A 23,148-nucleotide genomic window follows, 5' to 3' on the forward strand; every position below is an offset into this window, starting at 1 on the left:
CAGCAGGGTGTGGGCGCCCTGGGTGCAGGCAGATGCAAGTGTCCCCCCGGCAAAGGGCTTTGGGAGGTACCTTTTGCCGTCTGTGATCATCCCTTTGTGGGAGCTTTTGTTCCCTTTCTCCGCAGTTTTTCTGAGGAGAGATACCTTGGGGAGCTGGGGGTAGGAGAGCGGATCACCCAGAGCCCTGTAGGTGTTCCCCAGTGCTGGCAAGTTCCCTCTTTTCCCTTTAGCAGCCCCTCCCGGAGGTGACAGCCATACTGTGTGGTGGCCAGCTCTCCTGCTTTCACAAGGTGTCCTTTTTCTTCTCTTTTCCTGGATTTAACTTCTTAACTGAGTGTGTTTATACATGTGTCTGCAAGTGTGTGGATGTGAAAAAGTGCCGGAGACTGGGAGCACATGAGCGTGTGATTGTGTGCATGTGCGTGTGCGTGTGTGTGCCCGTGAGAGTGGTGTGGTGTGTGTGGGAGGGCAGTCCCAGCCTCCAGGGCGCACTCCTAGAGTGGCCCTTTCTTCATGGACAGGTACGGGGGCCAGTTTTGGAATCCCACTCTGAGCTTAGTTCCTGCTCACTGTTGCACCCGTGCCCTTGGCCCTTCCTTGCTTCTTTCCTGTGGCACACAGCAGACATGGGTGCTGTGGCCTGGTGGCCATCGGCATCTCTGCTCTAGATGTTGCGCACAGGTTAAAGGGAGGCAGCGCTGCTGGAATGTCCTGGGCCTGAACTTGGCACCAGGGCCTTGACTGAATTCTGCTCCACTACTGTGCTTCCTGGGTATCTGCCTTGGACCCAGCGTGGAGTAGTCTCAGGTTCAAGTTGTCTTGCCTGAAGCAGGCAGCTAGTGGGCCTGCCTTGGGCCTTTGTTGAATAATTCAAATAATTAAGAAAGGGACAGAGAGATCCCTGCTGCTGGGCGCCGTGCATTGTAACCTCTGGGAGGCGTAAGCCGTGCTCTGTATAAATGAATGTCACTTACACATCTCCTCTGAGCATATGGTTGCAGAAATCCACCTCCCATGTGAATTTGCATATGGCTGTCCGACACGGGAGGTTTATCAGAGAGAAGGAAGAGCATAAGGATCAAACACATGAGTTTGGGAGACTACAGGAACTAATACTAATGCAGAATTGGAAAGGGATTTAGGGAAATTCAGTACACCAGCACAGAGTTCTACAACATAAGAGAAGCTTTGTTCCTCTCAAAGGTAATTTCTGTGTTGTTTCCCTAATTTTAAAAAGTAATACATTAGTGAAAACATTGAGAGAGACAGACATTTACGAAAAAATACGAACAGTGCCTAGAATCACACAACCTGAGGGAAGTTCTTAGGAGCATTTGAGATATTTTCTTAGTTTTTAAATCAAAATGAAATCACACTACACGTGTATCTTTGCCTGCTGCCTTTTGTCACTTGATGTTTCAACGTGTTTGCCCACTTCAAGTTCCATAAAACTTGATTTTCAGTGACTACATAGAGTCCATTTTGAGTGTGGCCCATCGTAACACTTCCTGCCTGCGACTGTGTGCCAAGCTCCAGCCTCTGCTGCATTATCTGTGGGATTCCCTAAGTCAGCTTTGTGCCGTTCTCATTTCATCGTGGAGATGGCTTTGGGGGCTCGTCCTCCGTGAACAGAGAGGCAGAGTCCACCCCGGCCAGGTGGTCCCGGGCTGTTGCTGGTGGCAGGGCGTGGGTTCTGTGGCAGCTCCCGCCAGTCCAGGGGCAAGGCAATGAGCAAGCCACGCTCTCGCTTCTTCTCTGAACTTCCCTGTAGCCAAGGACTCTCAGATGGGAAGAACTTGAAAAACTGTCCCTCCTTCCTTTTCTCTAGACTATTGTGCACTCAGACACTTCGGAAAGGCACCCCCACCAGGCTCTCTACTGGACGCTATGTTTTTACTTAGGCACTTGACAGATTTCCTAAGACTGGAAAGAATAAACCACTGTTAACTCTGAAATTCATATGAGAGACAGAAGAGTTTGAGAAGCCTTGTTGGCTGCCGCATCAAGACATGTCCAGAAAGAAGAGTCCCCCTTCTTCTGCAGGACGAGGGTAGCCATGCTGACCCCAGGGACCCCTCTGTCACCACAGGCAGTGGAAGTGGGCAGTGTCTTCCAGGGCCCGTGGGGCCCCTGTCTGCCCTGTGTAGACTTTTTGAGGTGGGAAGGGATAGAAGGCAAGGGAAGACACCAGTGGATTAGGAAGAGTGACCACAGAGGAATAGAGTTGGCAGTTGTGGGTTTTAAAGTCACATACATATGTGTAGTGACAAATCATTGCTCTCTGCTGACTTGCTGTGTGGTATAGGATGAGTACTCAGACCTGAGCCTCTGTTCCCCTTGTCTGCAAAAAAGACGTAATAGTCTACCTTAATGGAGAGCTTATGAGCTTTTCTCTATGAGAGCACCTGCCCAGGCTTGGAGCGTCACTGCTGCTGGATAAACGTTGCTCCCCTGCTTTTCTTTCTTCTGTAACCACCTCCTGGGCAGATGTGGGTGCACCCTAGCACACAGTGGTGTTGCAATGTTTAAACCCTGTCTGATTTTGCCCTGTTTTTCCTGGCATTTCAAACTTCCCATTTCCAAGGTTTGCAGTCCGAGAGGAAGGGGTCTGTCTGCACACCCTGGAGAGACCTGCGCCTTGCTGACCTTGTGTGCCGGTGTCTTTTCCCCTTTGGGAATGTAAAACAGGACCAGCAGGGCTGAAGCCACGCTTTCTGTGCAGCTACATCCTGGAAGCTGGGGCATGGTGGCGCTTTTGCAGGAGCCTTGACTCCCCCATTCTTCCTGCACTTGCAAAGCCCTTTCCGGCCTCAGACCCACAGCCGCTGTCCTTCGCCGAGTTCCTTCGGTTGTGGAAATCATCCTCCTCCTGGTGGTCCCAGTGGCAGGGTACTGAGAAGTATTGATCCATCCAGAGGGAGAAGCATGTAGCTCTGCTTAATCAGACATGGTGCCGCCCAGATTTTAGCGCAAGCCCTGGAGGTGGGATAAAGGACATTTTTCAGGAGATTTTTTTGAATGAAGAACATTCTGTTTTTCCTTGTAATTCTTCAGGGAGAGAGAGAATTGAGGAACAGTTTCAAATCCATGTGTTCAGCAGGGACATTTCTGGGGCCAGCTCACAGAATGCCCGTGTTTCAAAGCCTCCTCTGGTTGGGGAGGCCCAGGACGGAGGCCACTGCTGGATTCATGTCAGCTCACTCACAGATCATATTCCCTAGCTGCTCTGAAGGTGTCATGTTGAAGGAAACCTCCAAGTTGAAAGGTTAGAAAAAGTCTAAGCCTCCTGCACTGAGACTTATGCTTTAGTACTGGAAATTCCTTTTCAGACCCTGTTACGACCTGGACATGTCTTTGAGTGCAGCCTCAAGGCTGTGCTGCCTGTCGTCAGCTAACCCTCATGGGACCCCCGTCTCTGAAGGCAGTGAGTTTCCAACCTCAGGCCTGAGGTGAGAGTGCATTCACATGTGCTTCCCAGCCACCCTCTTCAGATCAGAGAGAACTCTTAACCACACTGTCTGCAGCTTTCTTTATTATGATGACTATTTTTAGTTGAGACATAGTACTTGTACGTCCATGTGGGGTACGGTGTGATATTCTGATGAATGTATACCATGTACAATGCGCAAATCAAGGTGATTTGCATAGCTGTTTCTTCTGCGTGCTTCGTGAAGCACTGTGTGTTGGCATGATATTGCCATGTCACTTTTGATAAAAACACACATATGATCTTGCATGTTGAACAGAAGTAATATTCCCTCCCCTTTGAAAATGACATCTCTGGAAGTGACCTTGGAAGTTCTAGGCTGTGAGTGGACTATCATGTCAGTAAAGGGCAGGGGAGCTCCTGGCACTTGCCACAGATAGGTCCTCCCAGCTAGAATGATTCCCTTGAGCCCAGCAGCGTGGCTCCTTTTGCCGGGGGGGGCGGGAGGACTAGGCTTTCAGTCACTTGCCTGTGGCCATGGCACTTCCTTTCCATCACTAACACCCAGGGCTGCCGCCTGCCACCTTGACTGCTTCAGGGACAAGCTCCACGTCTGAGCTAAGTACCAGGTGGTGCGTGAAGCCAGCCTGACTTTGGGACCTCACACCTCCCCCAGCCCTCTTTAAACTCACTCTTGGAATGGCTGCAAATGCGTGTGTGTGTTGAAGAGCACTGGGATGAGGGTGGCCCCTCCCCGGCCTGCAGCACTTGCGTGCTGTGGAGGGATGGTGAGTGGAGGACGAGGACCACTGCACCGTGGGGGTGGGGTGCTGTAGTGAGGGGCTGCCGTGTGAGCATGACTCTCAGATATGCAGCTTCATTTCATTTCATCCTCACTCCTGTGTGGGAGGGAAAAGAGGGAGCATTATGCTCATTTTATCCATAAAGAAATGGGGGCTGAGGAGGTCCTGCAGCTGGTGAAGGATACACGTGAGACCCCAAATCCCAGGTCCTAACACATACTTCTTCTTCCTTCTTTCCCTGGGCTGCTGGAGGGAGCTGCCGGGAATTGGAGAGCGGACAGAAGGAAGAGGCAGAAGGATGCTTGGAAGGACCTGGGTTTGGCTCTCCCTTGCTGGGTCACTGCTGTGTGGTGCTGAACTGGTGTCTCATGGGACATCAGCCAGGGAGGGTGGTACCCAGCCTGGCTGAGCCCAGGAACCTCCTTAAGCCCCACCTGAGTGGCACCTGGTAGCTGGGAGGGTCAGGCAGTGGAGCACGTTTGTGCTGCAGACAGAAACAAGAACCCTCACCGCAGTCCTGGTGCTCCCCTCAGGCAGGCGTGGTGGGTTGGTGTCCCGTCCCTCTCTGTGGGACTGTCCCTTTATCGTGCCAACCTTTGCATTCCTGTGAGCTTCTGAAGTCTTTGGATGTGGGAGGAGAGACAGGGAGGTGTCAGTGTCTTATCATCGGCTCAGCACGACTGTATGTCACTGCCATGATGTATTTCCCTTTGGAGAGCGGCCATCAACCAATTTGGAACAAAGTCATTCTAAGAGGAGCCTTATGTGGGCCACACACAATTGGTGAATGAAACTCCATCTTTCAGTGAAATGCTACTCTGAACGCTGCACTTACAGGGAGTATGTATTTGTAGTTTGAATCTAAACTGTAGGGGACAGTGTTGTTGGGTTTGAATTTTCAAACTCTGTCATCAATAGAAACATTCTTTTAATAGCCGGCAGCGGGTTTTTCCTAACTGCCAAATCATAAGAATCCCTGGGAAGAGATTGTAGAAAATTAGATCCCAGACTGCCTCCCATTTTTCCCCCAACACAAAGAGAACGGAATTTGATCAGGAGTGGGGACTCTGGGGATCTGTGTCGGGAATGACCACCTGTGGTGTTTCTGGCAAGGAACGTTTGGGATGGTGAATGTTTATTGTGGATGCTTGAAATGGTAGGTTTTTTTGCCCTCCAGAATTTCCCATTGCTGAGATTCAGATTATCGTAGTCGGGCCACGTTCTACCCAGGGTCACCGTAGGTGTGTGGTCCTCAGGGCACTCTGGTCCTGACAGGGCCCCAGGGGTGGCATCATCAGTCCTACCCAGCACTCCATCCGGGCACTGTCCTTTCCCAGCACTGCATGTGAGTCTGGGTGCTTGGTCCTGTCCCCAGGCGGCCTGTTCTGGAAGGAGCATGCTGGCCTGGGGAAGCTGCACGTTTCCAGGGCTGTGGCTTTGTTCACCCCCTAGAGTCTGAGAACGCCCCGGGTTTCCCATCACCTGCCTGCAGCAACCTCAGCATCTTCCTGGAACAGTGGTGACCAGGAAGCAGGATATGGCACCTTTGAGAAGCAGCAGGCAAGATTTAAGGAAGGGGTGCCTCACTTCACTGTGAGAAGCGCCCTGCAACCTGCTTGTCTCCCTTTTAACAGGCTCCTCAGCTGACCAGCCCCTGGGCGGGAGACTCAGGAAGCTGAGCCTGGGGCAGTACGACAATGACGCTGGAGGACAGCTGGCCTTCTCCAAATGTGCGTGGGGAAAGGCTGGCATGGACCATGCCCCGAACCTGCCGCCGTTCCCCTCGCCAGCGGATGTCAAAGAGGTATGTGCCACGGCCAGGTCCCGGCTTCTGGGTCTGTTCCACTTGCTTTCTTGTCCTGGAACTCAGGGTGAACGGGCGGTGACTAGGCCTTGTCGCTGAATACAGACAGCCCGAACTGCCCTCTGCATTTGCCTTCTGTCCTGGTTCCACAAATGTGGTTGTGGCTCCTCTTACCTGGCAGGCGATGTACAGTGTACAGGCAGCTGGCCTGGGTGATGAGCCCCAGAGATAGCTATGCAGGTGGGGCCGCCTCACCCAGGGCATCTGAGCCTCTGTGATCTGATCTGTAGAATGGGTAGGAGAGGCACAACACGTCGGTAGTCTGTGTGGGTTGGAGGTAGGACTCTAACAGGCCTGGCCTTAGCCGTTCTCTATAACCCGACAGCAGCAGCCAGTGGCACACACAGCCTTTCTTCAGGGTCATCTTACAGGGTCCTCAGTCGTCCCTCCGAGACCTTCCTAGGAGGTGACCCACAGGTGAGGGCCACAGACAAGAGCTTCTTGCTCTTCCAAGAGGCCTAGATAAGGTTTCTGATCAGAATGGAAGCTAAGCAGGTTGGTGTATCCAAAACGATGAATCTTTTTACACATGGGTAGGATTTTTTTTCAAGCTGGAAAAGTTGGAAACTACAGAACAGGTAAGGAAAGAAAGCTATTCACAGTCTTGACTCACAAACAAAACTACTGTTAATATATAGAATATTTCCACCTGGCCTTTTTTCTATGCTGTGTTTAAAATGCTATGTGCTTTCATGCATCTGTGAATGTATTAATATCACAGTTAATGACTGTTTTATCCAGGTTTTTGCCTTAATATTGAGAAACTCATTTACCTGTACCATTACAAACTCTGTCTACTTCACTTATTAGTTGTGTATTGTATTAGAAGGATGGGTGAGAAGATACTTTCTGTTTCCGTTACTGTTGAACATGGAAGTGTTTTCCAGTGTTCCACGGCTGGGAGAGACAGGCTGGTTTTGTGGCATGGATTCAGACCTCAGCCTCCGAGGCCTGCCGTCAGAGGAGGCGTTTGCTCAGTGTGCCAGCTTGGAGGAGCCATCACTTGACTCCCCGTTCTCACATTCTCCTCCCTGTGCCAATTTCAGACGATGACCCCTGGCTATCCCCCGGACCTCAATATGATTGATGGCAGGATTTTAAGTGGCAAGGAAGCCATGTGTTCAACTCCAGCATTTCCTGTGTCTCCAGAAACACCGTACGGTAAGAACGAAGTAAGACTAGCTGTGTACTGCACCGTGCCTAAGGAGGGTGACAACAGCCCCTTGCTCTGCTTTCTTTTCTAGTGAAAACAGCTCCGCCCTATCCTCCGTTCAGCCCACCTGAGCCCCTGCTGAGCAGCCCGGCCAGTCAGCACAAAGGAGGACGGGGTAAGAAATCCACCCGCGAGTCACAGACGCGGCAGCTCAGGCACCGTTGCCATTTTTACAGAGAACTCTTATGCAGAAATATTTCCATTTGTGTCGTATCTCAGAAACCTTGCTGGGGAAGTTGCAGGGATGTGGCCGTGAAAGCCTCTGTGTGGTGGCATCCTGGCCTTGCATTGCTGCCTGGCCTCCTGGGGGGAACCTTCCTGTTCAGCCTCTTCATCTGCGGCTGATGGAACTATCAATGGTGTCAGTCGGCAGCTTAGCACTGGTGCTTCTGAAGAAACTAGAATGCCCATCCCACCCTTCATGTTCTCTGTGGGGATGGTGCCGCAGGACGGCCCTACTTCTGCTTTCCCAGCTGCCTTCTCACGCATGCCTTGCGGCTCCTCCTGCCTGCCCTTTGTGCGTGCCTGATCCTTGTCCCTGGATCTCTGCAGGAGCGCAGGGGCTCTGTCCATGGTCTGATCTCATTGGTCTGTCTGCACAGCTGGCTCAGGAGGGGGAGTGTTAGCGGGCGGTGTTTGGGGTGAGTTACTGCACACTTCTTCCAGGTGGCCTTGAGGACTTGCTTGAGAGTCTAGGACAAGGCTGAGCTCGGGCAGGTGGAGAGAGAATGTAAACTTAAAGCCTGTGCACATTTCAAAATCATCCTTCTCTGGGATTTTTGTTCATTGCACTGCTGCTTTTCTGCCCTGGTGAAGGATGCTGTTCACGGTTATTAGGCACGTTACCTGAGGGTGAGAAATTTTCACTAACTTGCATTTTCATCCACGCCTTACCCAGGAGTGCTGTGATCATGACAGCTAGCTCGATTTTCCCCTTTCTCTAGAGTAAACTGAGCCTGTGGACCATGTAATAGAAAAATGTCCTTCTCCTAAAATTCTCTTTATGGCTTCAGGAGCATAAATGACTCTCTTCATACGTGGCATATAGCAGTTAAACTGCCCGTATTGCTCAATAAGTGTGACTGAAATTTCAGATAAGCTGCGTTTTAATGTATACATAATATGAGCATTACATGAGAATGGTGTATGTTCCTGTATGCATTAGCGTGATGGACTCACACATAGGTAGCTATGTGTCTGTTCTGTATTTTTTATCATTACAATATATGCAGAAAGAGGGATGTCCCTTCCACCCCACGTACCCCCTCCTCCTCATGAACGTGACTGTACTTGGCTCCTAGCTTGAAAGTGTTCAGTGGATTTGGGCTGGCACCTAACCTTCTGGCCTGAAATCCCATCTTCTGCTGCAACACCAGGACCGGGTTCATTTGAAATAGGTAGATGACAAGCAGTGGAAGGTGAGTAATAAGGCTGAGGAAAGAAAATGCTAGAAACAGGCTGCAGACTCATTAACAGCTCCTGAGGGAGGCCTCTGAGATCACTGTATTGCACATAAGAGAATGCTGAGCCCCGTCTAAACTCCTAGAAGGGTCTAGGAGGCTGCAGGAAGCCTGGGTGCTCAGCATGAGGTACCCAGTGGTCTGGCTGTCTTATGCTGGCCCGATTATCCCAGCCTGGAGATAGTAGTTGGCTCGCGTGTGTCAGGGAGCACCGGACCATGTGTACATGAGGATGGCCCTGCACACCAGCATGTGTTAGATTCCAGCGGCTCCAGCTTGTCCTGAGTACTATCTGCATGTAAGCATTCACATGGAAGAAGTTGCGGCTTTGCCTTTAAATATGTAAAGGAGACATGATAAGAATGTTAATGGGAGCCTTCTAGATTTTTATTTCAGCAGTCCCCAGGGAGGGTCAACTTTACCTTCGTCCACAAGGAGTACAGAGACACACAGTGTTGACTTAGTGGACGCTTTCATCTGACAGCGTGGTGAGCCCGTGCCCTTGCCTGGAGGCCCCACCCACTCTGCAAAGTCAGGTGGAGTCGTGAGGCTGCTCTGAGGGCACAGTAATAACAGAGGTAGTCGGCCCGTACAGAATATGTCCCTGATCTTTATAGAATGATTTCCTTCCATTTCACAGTCCCATTCTATGGGTCACTCTTACTGTGGCCCTCATTTTACAGGCGAGAAAATTGACATGAAGAAGTTGAGTAGCTAGTAAGTAGCAAAGTCAGAGTTTCAGCTCCGTCAGTGGACTCCACAGCCATGGCAGATGACACAGGGCTGATTTTTCGCTTTTTTTTTTTGTCTAAACTAGATGCAACCTAATGTCACAACTGAAAAAGTGCATTGAAAGTCTCAGAGCTATGCAATAACCATGTGATTGTACATTTAGGTAACCCCTATGAACCTCCACCTCCTTATCTAAAAATGCGGACTATATCGTACCTGCCATCCACAGCCACTATGCACTTTTGAAGTAGTAAGCTTTAGGCATCTGCCGGAATGCTTAACTGTGTATCATTTAGGCCTAGATACTGATGTGCATATGAATGACAATATTTGCTTTAAAATGGCATTAGGGAGAGCCTTCACTTCCCAGAGGGTGAATTAGACATAATTCTCTCTATTTCTCCTGCTAAGTACAACTTAAAGCCTTGGACAATAAGTATAAGACAAATATGAGAAAGGTCTGAAAGATGGGGAGAAGAAGTCCAGTTAACCACGGACCTCAGGGCCACGGGACCGGTAGGCCTTATTTATAGAATGCATGGGCCAGAAAACAAACTTCAGAAAACTAAAAATAACTGAGCCATGCAGAACGTGTTCTCCAACCACAGTGAACTCAAAGTAGAAATTAGTAACATAAGGGTAACAGGAACATCTTCAACACTTGGAAACTAAACAGCACACTTATAATCTGTGGGTCAAAGGGGAAGTCTCCAGGGAAATCCAAAACATACTGAACTGAATGAAAATGAGGATAAAATATCAAAAATCGTGGGACTTGGGTACAGCAGCACTGAGAGGAGAGTTTATCAGAGTAAATACATACCTTGGGAAAAAAGAAGATTCTAAAGTGAATAGTTTATGCTCTTACCTCCGTAACCTAGAAAAAAGAGAGCAAACCAAACCCACAGATAAAACAATGAACAGCCACCAAAGGTTCACACCTTACACAAAAATTAACTTAAAATGGAGGATGGACTAAAATGTAAAATATCGTATTTTTTAAAATGGGGGAAAATCTTTGGGATCACTAGGCAAAGAGTTATGAGGTAGAACGAAAGCATGAACCATAAAAGGAAAAGTTGATAAATCAGACTTTATAAAAATTAAACATTTTTCTATGGAAAGAACCTGTGAAGAGGATAAAAAAGACAAACTGCAGAGCAGGAGAAAAGATTTGCAAACCACGTGTCCCAAAAAAGGAGTATCATCTAGAATGTGTATAATCTCTTAATACTCAGCAGTAAAGAACAAACAATTCACTTGGAAAATGAGCCAAACTATTGTTGAAAAGTCAAAAAGCAACAGACACTGGCAAGGCTGTGGAGGAAAGGAATACATCTACACTGTCGGAGGGAATGTGAATTAGTTCAGCCACTGTGGAAAGTAGTTTAAAGATTTGTCAAAGAACTGAAAGCAGAACTGCCATTTGACCCAGCAATCCCATCACTGGATATATATCCAACAGAAAACAAATCATTCTAACAAAAAGACACATGCACTTGTATTTTTATTGCAGCACAATTCACAATAGCAAAGACATGGACTCAGCCTAGGTGCCCATCAACAGTGGATTGGATAAAGAAAATGTGGGGCATAGACACCATTGAAATACTCCACAGCCATAAAAAAGAACGAAATCATGTATTTTGTAACAACATGGTTGCAGCTTAGCAAATTCAATATCCTAAGCAAATTCAGTATCCCCTGAATTTAAAATAAAAGTTGAAAGTAAAAAGGAAAGAAATTGGTCCAAAGGAAGGAAGAGGATATAGAGGTGGCATATGAGCACACAAAAAGATGCTCAACATAAATAGCCAGTAGCAATATATGAATTAAAGTCACACTTTGATGTTACTCCACCCCTATCAGAATGCCTAAAATAAAAGATAGTGACGACACCCAATACTGGTGAGCATGTGGAAAAACTGGACCCCTTATAAGTTGCTGGAGGGATTGTTAGAATGGTGCAGCTTCTTTGGAAAACAATTTTGGCAATTTCTTAAAAACAAAAAACCTACACGTGCCATATGACTCGGTGATTGCATTCCTGGGCATTTATCCCAGAGGAGGAGACTTATGTTCACATAAAGACCTGTATAGAAACTCTTTATTTTCAATAGCCCCAAACTGGAAACAATGTAGATGTCCTTCAACAGGCTAGTGGCTAAACAAATTGTAGTGTATCAATTCCCTGGAATGCTTCTCAGCAATAAGAAGAAGTGAATTATTCATACACACATCAACCCAGATGGGTCTCTAGAAATTAGGTTGAGTGAGAAAAGTCAAAACCCAAAGTCTATATGGTGTATGATTCCATATATGTCACGCTTTTTACGTGGCAAAATTATAGATATAGAGAACAGATTCATGTCTGCTAAGAGTTGGGAGAGGCAAGAGTGGAAGGGGAATGGAGTAGCCAAGGAGGCAGCAGGAGAAGTCCTCATGGGGTTGGAACCTTCTGTCTGAACTATATCAGTGATAATATCTGGGTGTGATTTGCAAGATGCTGCTACTGGCGGACATTGGATGGAGAGGTCAGGGTATCTCTGTGTAGTTTCTTAAAACTATATGTCAATCTACAGTGATAGAATATAAAGTCAAGTAATACCTGGCTACTGCCCATACCTGTTTACTGAGCACTTCACTCCCAGGTCCTCTGCTAGGTCAATGAGAGCCCAGAGAGACCCAGCCCTGCCCTCACGGAAGTATAGCTGGCAGAACAGGGATGGGATCTGGTGCGCCCACAGCAGGGAGAAGACCCCAGGAGAGGACTACGCACTATGCCAGTAGGTTTTGGTTATTTACTTGAAGTCAGAGAGCACTGGGCTGGAAACGAGCAGGTGCAAAAGTCCGGTGGCTCATGCAGCCCAGGACAGACTGGAGACCAGCGATTGGCAGAAGAATGGTGGAGTAAGAAGTTGGGAAGGCGGAGCCAGGCCAGGGCACGATCTCTCTAGTTCCCTGAAGGTGGTAGTGTGGCAGCCACATGGAATGTGAGGTGTTTACCAAACCTTGAGATGGGGAGGTGACTGCTCAGATTTGCGTTTTCACTCATCACTGTGGCTGCAGCATGAAGAACACAGTGGAGCTAACAGTGGGGTGGAATAGACCAAATGGTTTCAGAAGATATAGGAGAAAATCAGAACATTTGTGTAGGATTCAGGTGGTGCAATCAGCTCACCTCAATACAGTGGAATTGGAGCCTGACTGCTCTTTCTGATTTTATTGCTTTTGTCATTATTGTTTAAATTAGGTTCTAGCTTCTTGTTAGTATGCAGTTAATATAACATTATCTCCATAAAATTCCTCTGTGCAGCTCATTACTAAAATGTAACTTGATGCCGCCTTAGTCAGAATAAGCCCCTATGTGTTAGGATTTTTTCCAGACAACCACCAGGACAGGAGTCCAAGAAAAACAGCCCAATTAGTTAAAGGCTGTATGGACAGATTTTATTCAGGACTATTGCAATAGGAGAAAGTGCTGGGCTTGGCCCCAAATACAGCAAAGGCAGCTGCAGATTTATGGCCAAGGATCAGAGCAAAAGGATCTGGTGGATGGAAAATCACTAAGAAGGGACATCAAGGATGGGGGGGTTCTTGCTAAACTGGCCTAACAGGGTTTCTGTGACAGGCAGGCCAAGGTCTTAGACACAAAAGTCAAGGGATGAGGTGCTTGATGACATATCAAGGGTGACTAGACACCAAGCAGCATGAGGAATGAAAAGCAGGATTCTTGCTAGAACTGAGCTTGCCAAGGTTGGACGTGGAAGGTCAAGGTTGAGGCCTGATGGAGAAGAGGGCTTGGAGGAACCTGGCTAAGGTTTGGTCAAGGAGAGTCTGTCAGAAGGTAGACCCACTGTATCCAGGCTAACCCGATAGGGTGAACAGACACTTCTCTGTGTTTCCCTCCAGGTCCTTTGAGCACTTAGTTTGTAATTTTTTGTTCTTGTGGGTACATAGTACAGGTGTTTATATTTGTGGAGTACACGAGCTCTTTTGATAGAGGCATGCAATGTGTAATAATCACATCATGGAAAACAGGGTATTGTGGGCACTTAGTTTAGGCATAAGGCTTCCGTGCCAAGTGGCCTGGGAGCTGGCTGGGGCCAGCCTCTGCCCTAGGCATCCTGCACCCACCCTTCCCACAAACAAGCCATTCTTCAATAAACAGTAAACAGAATACATAAAAAGCAAACCAAAGCATCTCTAGATTTATTAATAGAGGGGTGAATTAAAGGAGCCTTTTCTGAATAATGTGACTAACAAGAGCCAAGGGGGATGAATGCCCAAGGCTGGGGCTGACTGGAGTCTGCTGGTACCGAGAGCTGATGGCTGAAGTGTGAGGAATTTTGTGAGCCAGCTGACAGCGCATTGGCAGCTTGGGATCTGCCAGGGCGGGATTGTTTACACCACAGGATTTAGCAAATGTTACCAATCAACCCCTTCATCGGCCCCAAGCTTCCCTGTCACCCCAAACAGTAGAAATTCACTGCCTTTTTTTTTTTTTGAAGTTGGCTTGGTGCTAGCTAACTAGTCATGAAGAACAGAGCCTAAAGTGACCAAACAGATCTTTTTGCATTTTGACATTGAAAGATTTTCAAAGATGTTCAGCATTCAGCGTTTGGAGGCTGGTCCTATTGCCACGCTCAAGTAAGCTCTGTGATAACAACACCCAGCTGTTGGAAACTGCTGTCCAAAGCCTCTCTCAGCAGACAGGGAGGCCTAGAAGGACATGTCAGAGCGGTGTCTGGCGGTTCCTCTCCTGACGTTTCATCTCTGGTCAAATGCTGGATGCACACGCATTTTGGCTCTGAGGCTTCCTATCTGGGTGAGCTCAGGCAGTTGTAGGGACCTCTCTGATCTTAGTTTCATCTCCTGTACAACAGTAGTCATTCCTACTGCACATGGTTCCTGAGAAGATTGGACCAGGACATGTAGCTTAGGCACCCGGCCCAGACCTGAGCAACACTCTGCAAACAGTGGACAGCGGTGCTGCTAGAACAGAGCATCCTCATGAAGGTCAGTTTCCCGAGCTGGGGAGACCAGTGACAACTGCAGGTCTGGGTTCAGAGCTGGAGTCAGAGGAAGAGCAGGCCCCTGGGCACCAGGCCCTGGGTGGCTGAGCCACAGGGGCCCTGCTCCTCCCAGACACGTGCTTGTGCACGTTCCTGTGGCACGTGCTTGTGCCCAGCATGCTCATGTTTTAAATGGCAGCATCTACTCCAGGAAAATGATGGCTATTTCAATATTTACCCACATTACGCATACTTAAATATGAATTTAAATACTATTTAATTCTCCTAGGGTTGTGTTATAATTTAAAAGAGATTGTGATAGTGTGAAGAACTGGGGACGGGCGGGAGACGGCAGAGCAGCTGTAGGCACTGATGTAATGCCTCTAGCTTCTTCAGGATGGGACCAACCAGGCTTCACTCATCTGGGGCCCTCAAGCAGGAGCCTCAGTGGCAGCCCTCACCGTGGTCTGTTGAATGCATTGCCCACATGGTCACATTATGCCCCAGAAACCACATTTTGTAGGACAGTATCCTCAGGCTTCTCAGAAATTCCACGAGGCCGGGAGCAGTGGCTGACGCCTGTAATCCCAGCACTTTGGGAGGCCGAGGTAGGCAGATCACCTGAGATCGGGAGTTCCAGACCAGCCTGATCAACATGGAGAAAACCCGTCTCTGCTAAAAAACAAAATACAAAAATTAGCCCTGCGTGGTGGCGCATGCCTGTGATCCCAGCTACTCAGGAGTCTGAGGCAGGAGAATTGCTTGAACCTGGGAGGCATAAGTTGCTGTGATCCGAGATCTTGAGATTGAACTCCAACCTGGGCAGCAAGAGTGAAACTCCATCTCAAAAAAAAAAAAAAAAAAAAAAGGAATTCCACATGAGAGCCTCAAATGGAAATGCTTTTCTTGGAAACAAAAATATTTGTAAAACTGTAACAAAAGGAGTCATTTAATCTCAGTCTCCCATATAAGCAAAGATAGATAAATGTAAGATGTAAATTATTCTCTTAGCTGATCCTTAACCTTGATGATGTTTTCAAAATAAATGAATGAAAAAAGCCATGGGAAAAGGTTTCCTTTAAAAAGTCGTGGTTTGGGCCAGGCGAAGTGGCTCATGCCTGTAATCCTAGCACTTTGGGAGGCTGAGGCGGGTGGATCATGAGGTCAGGAGTCCGAGACCAGCTTGACTAACATGGTGAAACCCTGCCTCTAGTGAAAATACAAAAATTAGCAGAGTGTGGTGGCATGTGCCTATGATCCCAGCTACTCAGGAGGCTGAGGCAGGAGAATTGCTTGAACCCGGGAGGCAGAGTTTGCAGCGAGCCGAGATCGTGCCATTGCACTCTAGCCTGGGCAGCAAGAGTGAAACTCCATCTCAAAAAAAAAAAAAAAAAAAGTCGTGGCTCTGATACATCTCAGCTTCTGAACTATTTCATAATCTTTTTTTTTTTTTTTTTTTAAGCTGAGGTAGGAATATAAACACAAAACATAAAAGCAGGCATTTGAAAGTGAATATCACACCGGCATTCGGTACATTCACAGAGTCATGAGACTGTCGCCCCTAGGCAGTTCCAGAGCATCCTCATCTTATAACAGCTTTACAAGTGATATTCAGAGGGCATTTGGGGACTTTGACCTTCAGTGAAAATGATTAGCAGTTAATGATTAGTTAGTGCACTTCAAGAGGATGCTTTTACATATTTTGCAACTTCTATTTTGTGTTCAGTTCTTCGGGAGAGAAGGGTGTAGGCATTTTAGGGACCTGGCTTCCAGGCATGCAGCCTGCTGTCGATTGGAGGCTTTGTGAAGGGCTGGGAGGACTGCCTCCATCCAAGTCAAAGTGCATGAGACTGATAAGGAGTAGGAGCATGCGAAGTGGTCCTCACTGGCTTACAAGAGGGGACATGGGGGTTTGATTGGTTCCGTGCAGACTTCCTGGATTTGGTAGGTTTCAAAGGGTCATGATATTTGCCACAGCTGGAAGAAAAGGGCAGGACCAGTGGACCTGGTCCTGCCCCTCTGTAGCTCTGTGATCTCGCAAAGTTTGCATAACCTCTGAAAGCATCATTTAAATCTAAGTCATATAAGAATGTGCGTGCCATGCATGGTTTGGGACCAGTCTCTTAAAAAGGAAGATTTCAGCCTATGAAAATGGTAGTGTAACAAACATTTGTCTTAAAATGTAGTTTCTTAGTTCAAAATACACTTCCTTATTGAAACATTTTCAGAGTCCCAGAGATATTTTATTGATAGAGACACATAGTGTGAGAAGAGGGAGACAGAGAGATTATTTTGACGCAGCGCTTAATTTTTATTTAAAAAGCTGTTATCCTTCAAAACTTGACAAACGATACAGTGCTTCTATCGGTCTTCTTTCTTTCCTCTACTCAACTCCCTTTTCTGTTGAATTTTTATGAACTTTTAATGAGAATGTTTATACTAGGGACAAAGGCATGTACTGAATTTGAATATGTGTGACATTTATAGAGGCCGTTGTTTACTTTGGATTTTCTAGAGCCTCACAAGCACATGTGTTTCTGTATGGATTTCTACATGGGTTTATATTCAAGTGTACAGGCCTATGTAAGTTTGCCTAGGAACAGACATGCCTGGATACTCGCCTGTGATATACTTTGCATTTTGATTCATGCCAAAGAATGCACACTGGTACACAGTGACCCCAAATAACTGACATGGATTAGCAAACATCGCAGCCTCCTCCGACCCCTGCCCCAGATGAACAACATGAGAAAGAATAGTTGACTGCTTCTAAATTTTATTTAAAAGTAAACATCAGTGCTGAGTTCCTGGAGGTCGGCTTAAAGTGCTAGCCTCTGTACGTGCCTTTAGGGGTCTGTTGAGATGAAAACATGAATCCATGTGAAGGCAATGAAGCTAAAAAAAATAAAGATGTTGGTACCTCATCCATGGAGCAGGCCAGCTTGGAAGTGTCCGCATGTCAGCCTGCAGACTTCTCGACCATGCTGAATGTTTTCTTGTTCGCTCACTTTGGGCTTAGAGGAATCTTTGTCTTTCTAAATTTATCCATCAGCTCATTCCATTACCCCCTCCTCTCCTGGTGGACTGGTCTTCACCCTCAGCATGTAGAAGTTATTCTGAAGTGCTGCCAACAGGATTTGATGCTGGCCCTGGGGCTTGGTGACAGATGTGGCCCTGGTCCTGCCCCTCTGTAGCTCTGTGATCTCGCACAGTTTGCATGACCTCTGAAAGCATCTTTCAAATCTAAGCCAAATAAGAATGTGTGTGCCGTGCATGGTGTTGGGGCCAGTCTCTTAAAATGAAGATTTCAGCCTATGAATATGGTAGTGTAACAAACATTTGTCTTAAAATGTAGTTTTTAAATTCAAAATGCACTTCCTTATTGAAGCATTTTCAGAGCCTCATTGCCTGTGAGACTTGTGCTCCATCCTGGGATTGGGGAAAGGAGGCGGTCCTGGCCCTGGGGCAGCTGTCGGGCTGGGGTCCCATCCGAAGCAGCCTGTGGCTGGTGTGGAATCCGGAATCCACTGCTCGGGCCTGGGCCTGGGCTTGTCTCCTTCTCTCCGCTCTGAACAGGAAAAGGCAGTTCAGCCCAGCAGGATGCGTCTTAGAACTGGGAAAGGCTTGGAATAAAATGCTTATGAAGCTCCAGCATGTGAAACGTGCAAGGGTGTTTCTCTGTTGGAAGCATTTACCTGGCACCCTTTGCATTTTTACTTTCCTCTGATGTCCCTTGCCTTGTAATCCACAGCTCCATCCCTTCCAGACAGCAGCCTGCCCCACGGTGGTGTCAGCGAGCATGGGGTGTCGAGAGGCGAAATGCCTGGGTGTTTTCTCTGAAGCACCTGTTGCCACTGTCCCCTCAGGCTGTCATGGATCATGAGACTTGCAGAAGGGGTGGATGTCCTGAGTCGCCGAGAGGGCTGAAGACGAAACATGCAGTCTGCCCCTCGACATTGGTTACTGGCTGGGGCCTGCCCCATCTGGGCCTTTGAGGGCGTTTCCAAGGTGCCCCCCCAGATTAGTCTTCCTCCTCAGAGAGACATTGGCCAGGCCATTGCACTTAGGCCAGGAACCACCCTGTCGTCTGTTTAAGTTCCATCACATTTTAGTGACACACATATGTAGACACGTTACATAGCACGTGTGTGTGTCATGTGTGCAGATATTCACGGATATGCCTAGATTGAGGCGTTTGCCACTTTTTGAGCACTTGTTACAGGCCTGCACTTATATGTGCACGCATGTAGAGAAACAGCAAATGAACAAGTTTACATAAAATCCTGAAAGCCAGGCGAGTGAGAACTGCATTGTTTGGAATGAAGGTAAACTCTTCTGGTGCTTCAGGGCCAACCAGGCGTGCAGTGGGCCTCAGGAGTCAGGTCTCCATGTGTCACCTGGCAGAGGGACCGTGTGAGCAGCTTGTTGGAATTTGGTTTTTCCAGAAGAGCATGAGATTGGGTTACTGTGAAGTCCCCGTGTCACTGAGGTTGTGGAGGGTTTGTGTTCTGTGTTTGTTTTTAGTTCCTTCTCCGCAAAGCCTAAGTGAGCACTCAAATCTCAAGAACCGCAGAGTAGAGCCCGCCCTGGGGTGCTGTCCAGGACGTAATTTTCAGGAGCAAACAAGTACATCCAAATAAAGCTGAGGATCTGTCTGCATTGCCTCGTCCCTCAGAGTTCTTCTAGTATCCCTCTTGGGTTTTTTTTTTTAATTGCATTTTAGGTTTTGGGGTACATGTGAAGAACATGCAAGACTGTTGCATAGGTACACACATGGCAGTGTGATTTGCTGCCTTCCTCCCCATCACCTATATCTGGCATTTCTCCCCATGCTATCTCTCCCCAACTCCCCACCCATGCTGTCCCTCCCCCATTTTCCCCCAACAGACCCCAGTGTGTAGTGCTTCCCTCCCTGTGTCCATGTGTTCTCATTGTTCAACACCCACCTATGAGTGAGAACATGCGGTGTTTGATTTTCTGTTCTTGTGTCAGTTTGCTGAGAATGATGGTTTCCAGCTTCATCCATGTCCCTACAAAGGACACGAACTCATCGTTTTTGATGGTTGCATAGTATTCCGTGGTGTATATGTGCCACATTTGCCCTGTCCAGTCTGTCGTCGATGGGCATTTGGGTTGGTTCCAGGTCTTTGCTATTGTAAACAGTGCTGTAATGAACATTCGTGTGTATGTGTCCTTATAGTAGAACGATTTATAATTGCTTGGATATATACCCAGTAATGGGATTGCTGGGTCAAATGGAATTTCTATTTCTAGGTCCTTGAGGAATCGCCACACTGTCTTCCACAATGGTTGAACTAGTTTACACTCCCACCAACAGTGTAAAAGTGTTCCTATTTCTCCACATCCTCTCCAGCATCTGTTGTCTCCAGATTTTTTAATGATCGCCATTCTAACTGTTGTGAGATGGTATCTCAGTGGGTTTTGTTTTACTGGGGCAGAGCCTGTTGCTGAAAACAGACCCTGTTGGTCACCCTGTCTGCCCCTCCCAGTCCTTCCAGAACTGCCTTGCATTCAGTAGAGAGACCCACAGCGTGCACGAGTGGCACTGTCTTTGAAGCAGCTTTCACGTAAAGCATCCAAAGTTCCTTTGCTAGGTCATGTGCCCAGTCCTCAGAGGTACCTGTGGATCACCCGATCGCTGGGAGTAGGACTGGTCTTGGGTTCTGCTTATCGTGTGCACATGTATGGTTCCCCCCAGAGTCTGGTGTGGCAGTGGTGTGGGAGGTGACGGGATGCAGCCCCTGTAGGACCCGTGAGGCTGGTAGACAGGCAGTGCAGGCTGGCGGGCGGGTGTTAAGGCAGCATTCCATCCAGCTGATCAGGTCGTGTTTCAGGAAGGCCGCGCCCCCTGTTGAGGCTGGGAGGCTTTTTTTTTTTTAAAGAGACGGGGTCTCACTGTGTTGCCCAGGCTGGAGTGCAGTGGCCGTTCACAGGCGTGATCCCACTTCTGATCAGCACGGGAGTTTTGACCTGCTCCATTTCTGACCTAGGCTGGTTCACCCCTCCTTAGGCAACCTGGTGGTCCTCCGATCCCGAGAGGTCACCATATTGATGCCACACTTAGGTGTGGACACCCAATCGGCATAGCATACTACAGCCCAGGACTCCTGGGCTCAAGTGATCCTCCCACCTCTGCCTCCCGAGTTGCTGGGACTGTAAGCACGGGCCACTGCGCCCGGCGGCTGCAAGACCTTTAAATTTGCTCATCCCTTCCTGTGTGACCTCTCTGGGTGACCTCGCTTCTCCTTCCTCCTTGGTTACTGCCCCTTCTCTTACCTCCCACTGGCAACCAAGTCTGCTCGTGTCCTCCTCCGAAAGGGAAACTCCTGTTGCCCCATCTCTCCCTCTGTTCCTCCTCTCCCTCCTTCCTTCACCTTCCCTCCATCCTTTTGTTTCTGCTGCCTTGCCCTCACCTGCATTTGAAGGGTGTGACTTCCCAGTGGGACCTGGGTTGGGATTTGGCGTCAGCCTCCCTCCCTCAGCCTCAGGACATTCCCAGGGCAGAGTCTTCATCACACTCCTGGCATCTAACACAGAGAAGGATCTGGATAAAAGTTTGTTTTGTTTTCTTATGGGTAAGTGGAAGGAGAGAGATGGCCTTGCAGCTCCAGGGAGCTGAGTGTACCACGCCTGCAAAGGGCCTGAGCCCACGGAGTGCGTGGTGGGAGCCGTGTAGGACCAGCACCTGTGTTTCCGAGGGGAGGTCTGGCGTTGCCTGCTTGTCGGGCTGGCTGTCCTCTTCCGGGTGTCTGATTTGCACCCCTGCTTGATCTCAGGATTTTGCTGAGGTGCCGTGGGTGGTCCTGGCTGGAGCAGAGTCAAGATGTGGAGCATCTGGGTCCTGTCCTCGCCGGGGATCTCTGGGTCTCTGGGTAGGGGCAGCAGAGTGTCACAGAAGGATTTTTTTTTTTTTTTGAGATGGAGTTTCGCCCTTGTTACCCGGGCTGGAAGGATTTTTAAATGCGTCTTTTCCTCAGCAGTCTCGCTGCCACCTGGAGCCCAGCTTTGAAATCGCTTTAGTTCCTGGCACTCCAGCTGAGCAGAAAGAAGCAAGAAAGGAAAGATAAACAGATCTACAGAAGGTGCTTAAATCTGTAGATCCACACTCAGGATTGCCCCGGTTATGGCTGCGACACTGGTACAGAAGCAGCATGCCCTGCCTCCTCCTTACCGCTGCTCATCCCCGTGGCTTTGCTCTGAGCCACGGAGCCCGAAGTGTCCACGGAAGGAATGGGACCTACCCTTGGGAGTGCCGTCCTGGTCAGAGTCACCCTTCCTGGGCCTGGCTGCCCCATGCTGGTACCGCCCTGTGCTGCCTTCCTCTCTGCTTGGGGAGTAACAGGCACGGGAAAAGCCAGTCCATCCGCTTCCGCTGAGCCTGCTCCGTCCGTGGTCAGGCATTTCCGACAGCATCGTTTGCAGGAGCTGGTGCCCTGCAACACATAAACAATCAGGGAGGAAACGCCTACTCAGGCCTTTGGGAGGAGGGTCCCAGGGATCTTCCTGGCCCATGCGCGGAGAGGTGGCCCCCAAGGGCCCCAGGCAAGCTTGGGCTCTCTTAGGGTAGGGCATTGACCTGCTCGCTCTCACCAGGTTGATGTGTGTGCCAGGGTCGTACGGGGGCTGAGCAGGCTGGTGTCTCGGCTCAGGCTGCTCAGCAAGCTGTGCTGGAAGCACAGGTGTGCACAGGGGCTGTAAGAAAGGAGGCAGCCAGGAGGAACGGAGGACTTCCTCTTCCAGGGAGAGCCTCCTAGGGGAAGCGGCATCACACTAACATTTGAAGAGAGAGTGAGATTTTGCCAGACACATGAGACAGAATAAGCCAGTGGTGAGTGTCTATTCTGCGCTTCCCGTTGTGAAAACCCTGAGTAATGTACTGGAAGGGAAAGACACATGACAGGCCCCTATGGTCTCTGTATGTGGACTGGGTTATAGTGAGACTTCAGGCCACGGGAACAGAGCACTTTGACTTGACTGAGGGAGATAGTGTTCCAAATGCTGAAAAAAATGTGGGGTCATTTGAAAAGCGATTTGTAGAATATATAGGAGTTTTTCACCAGTTGGCTTAGGAGTTTGGCCTTTTAGATGAGGAAAGCATATGAGCAGAGAACACAGAAGAAAGGGGACACAGTGCTTAGAGGCAGCCAACAGGCTGTTGGTACAGTAGGTGCCAGCCAGGTGGAACAGGCTGAGGGATCCAGAATCATGCGCTAGGACGGGGTCTGGGCGGGGTGTTATGGCCCATTGGCGCAGGAATAAAACCTGCAGGGTTTGAGCCGTGCAGTGACAGGGTACGATTTGCATTGGAAGGTCCCCTGGGCTGCCTTGTGAAGTGAAGGGCCTCCAGGTTGGTGGCCAGGCCAGATGAGAGGCCGATGGCCCCATCGAAAGGAAAGGTACAGGGGTGTAGGCTCTAGCTGGGGTTGGGGACAGAGCACTGACTAGGGATGTCCTTGTTGTTGAAGATTCTTCAGGCTTCCACTTCCTCTCTGGTTGCTGGAAGCTTCTCTCTGCTGTGAGTGTGGGGTCCCAGGGGAATGGGGGTCTCACTTTGGGGGGGTGCAGGTTTGGAGGCATGGTCGGGGGGAGGTCCTGCCTCCTGTGCCAGGGGTA

The 23,148-nt window shown here is 48.8% G+C and overlaps 1 protein-coding gene across 5 annotated transcripts in view; it reads left to right on the forward strand.

Moving 5' to 3' along the window:
• The window catches only part of TNS3 (tensin 3), a 315,575-nt gene that overhangs the window by 242,686 nt on the left and 49,741 nt on the right, over window positions 1-23,148 (forward strand). For all 5 annotated transcript variants that reach the window (XM_017500856.2, XM_037728608.1, XM_037728609.1 and 2 more), the window contains 3 exons: window positions 5,865-6,034; window positions 7,141-7,255; window positions 7,339-7,422. In XM_017500856.2, the coding sequence (XP_017356345.1) occupies window positions 5,865-6,034; window positions 7,141-7,255; window positions 7,339-7,422 (369 nt within the window). The remainder of the gene's footprint in view (window positions 1-5,864; window positions 6,035-7,140; window positions 7,256-7,338; window positions 7,423-23,148) is intronic.

Source organism: Cebus imitator, unplaced genomic scaffold (assembly GCF_001604975.1).
Source record: "Cebus imitator isolate Cc_AM_T3 unplaced genomic scaffold, Cebus_imitator-1.0 Scaffold272, whole genome shotgun sequence".
In the NCBI taxonomy this organism is placed as follows: Eukaryota; Metazoa; Chordata; class Mammalia; order Primates; family Cebidae; genus Cebus; species Cebus imitator.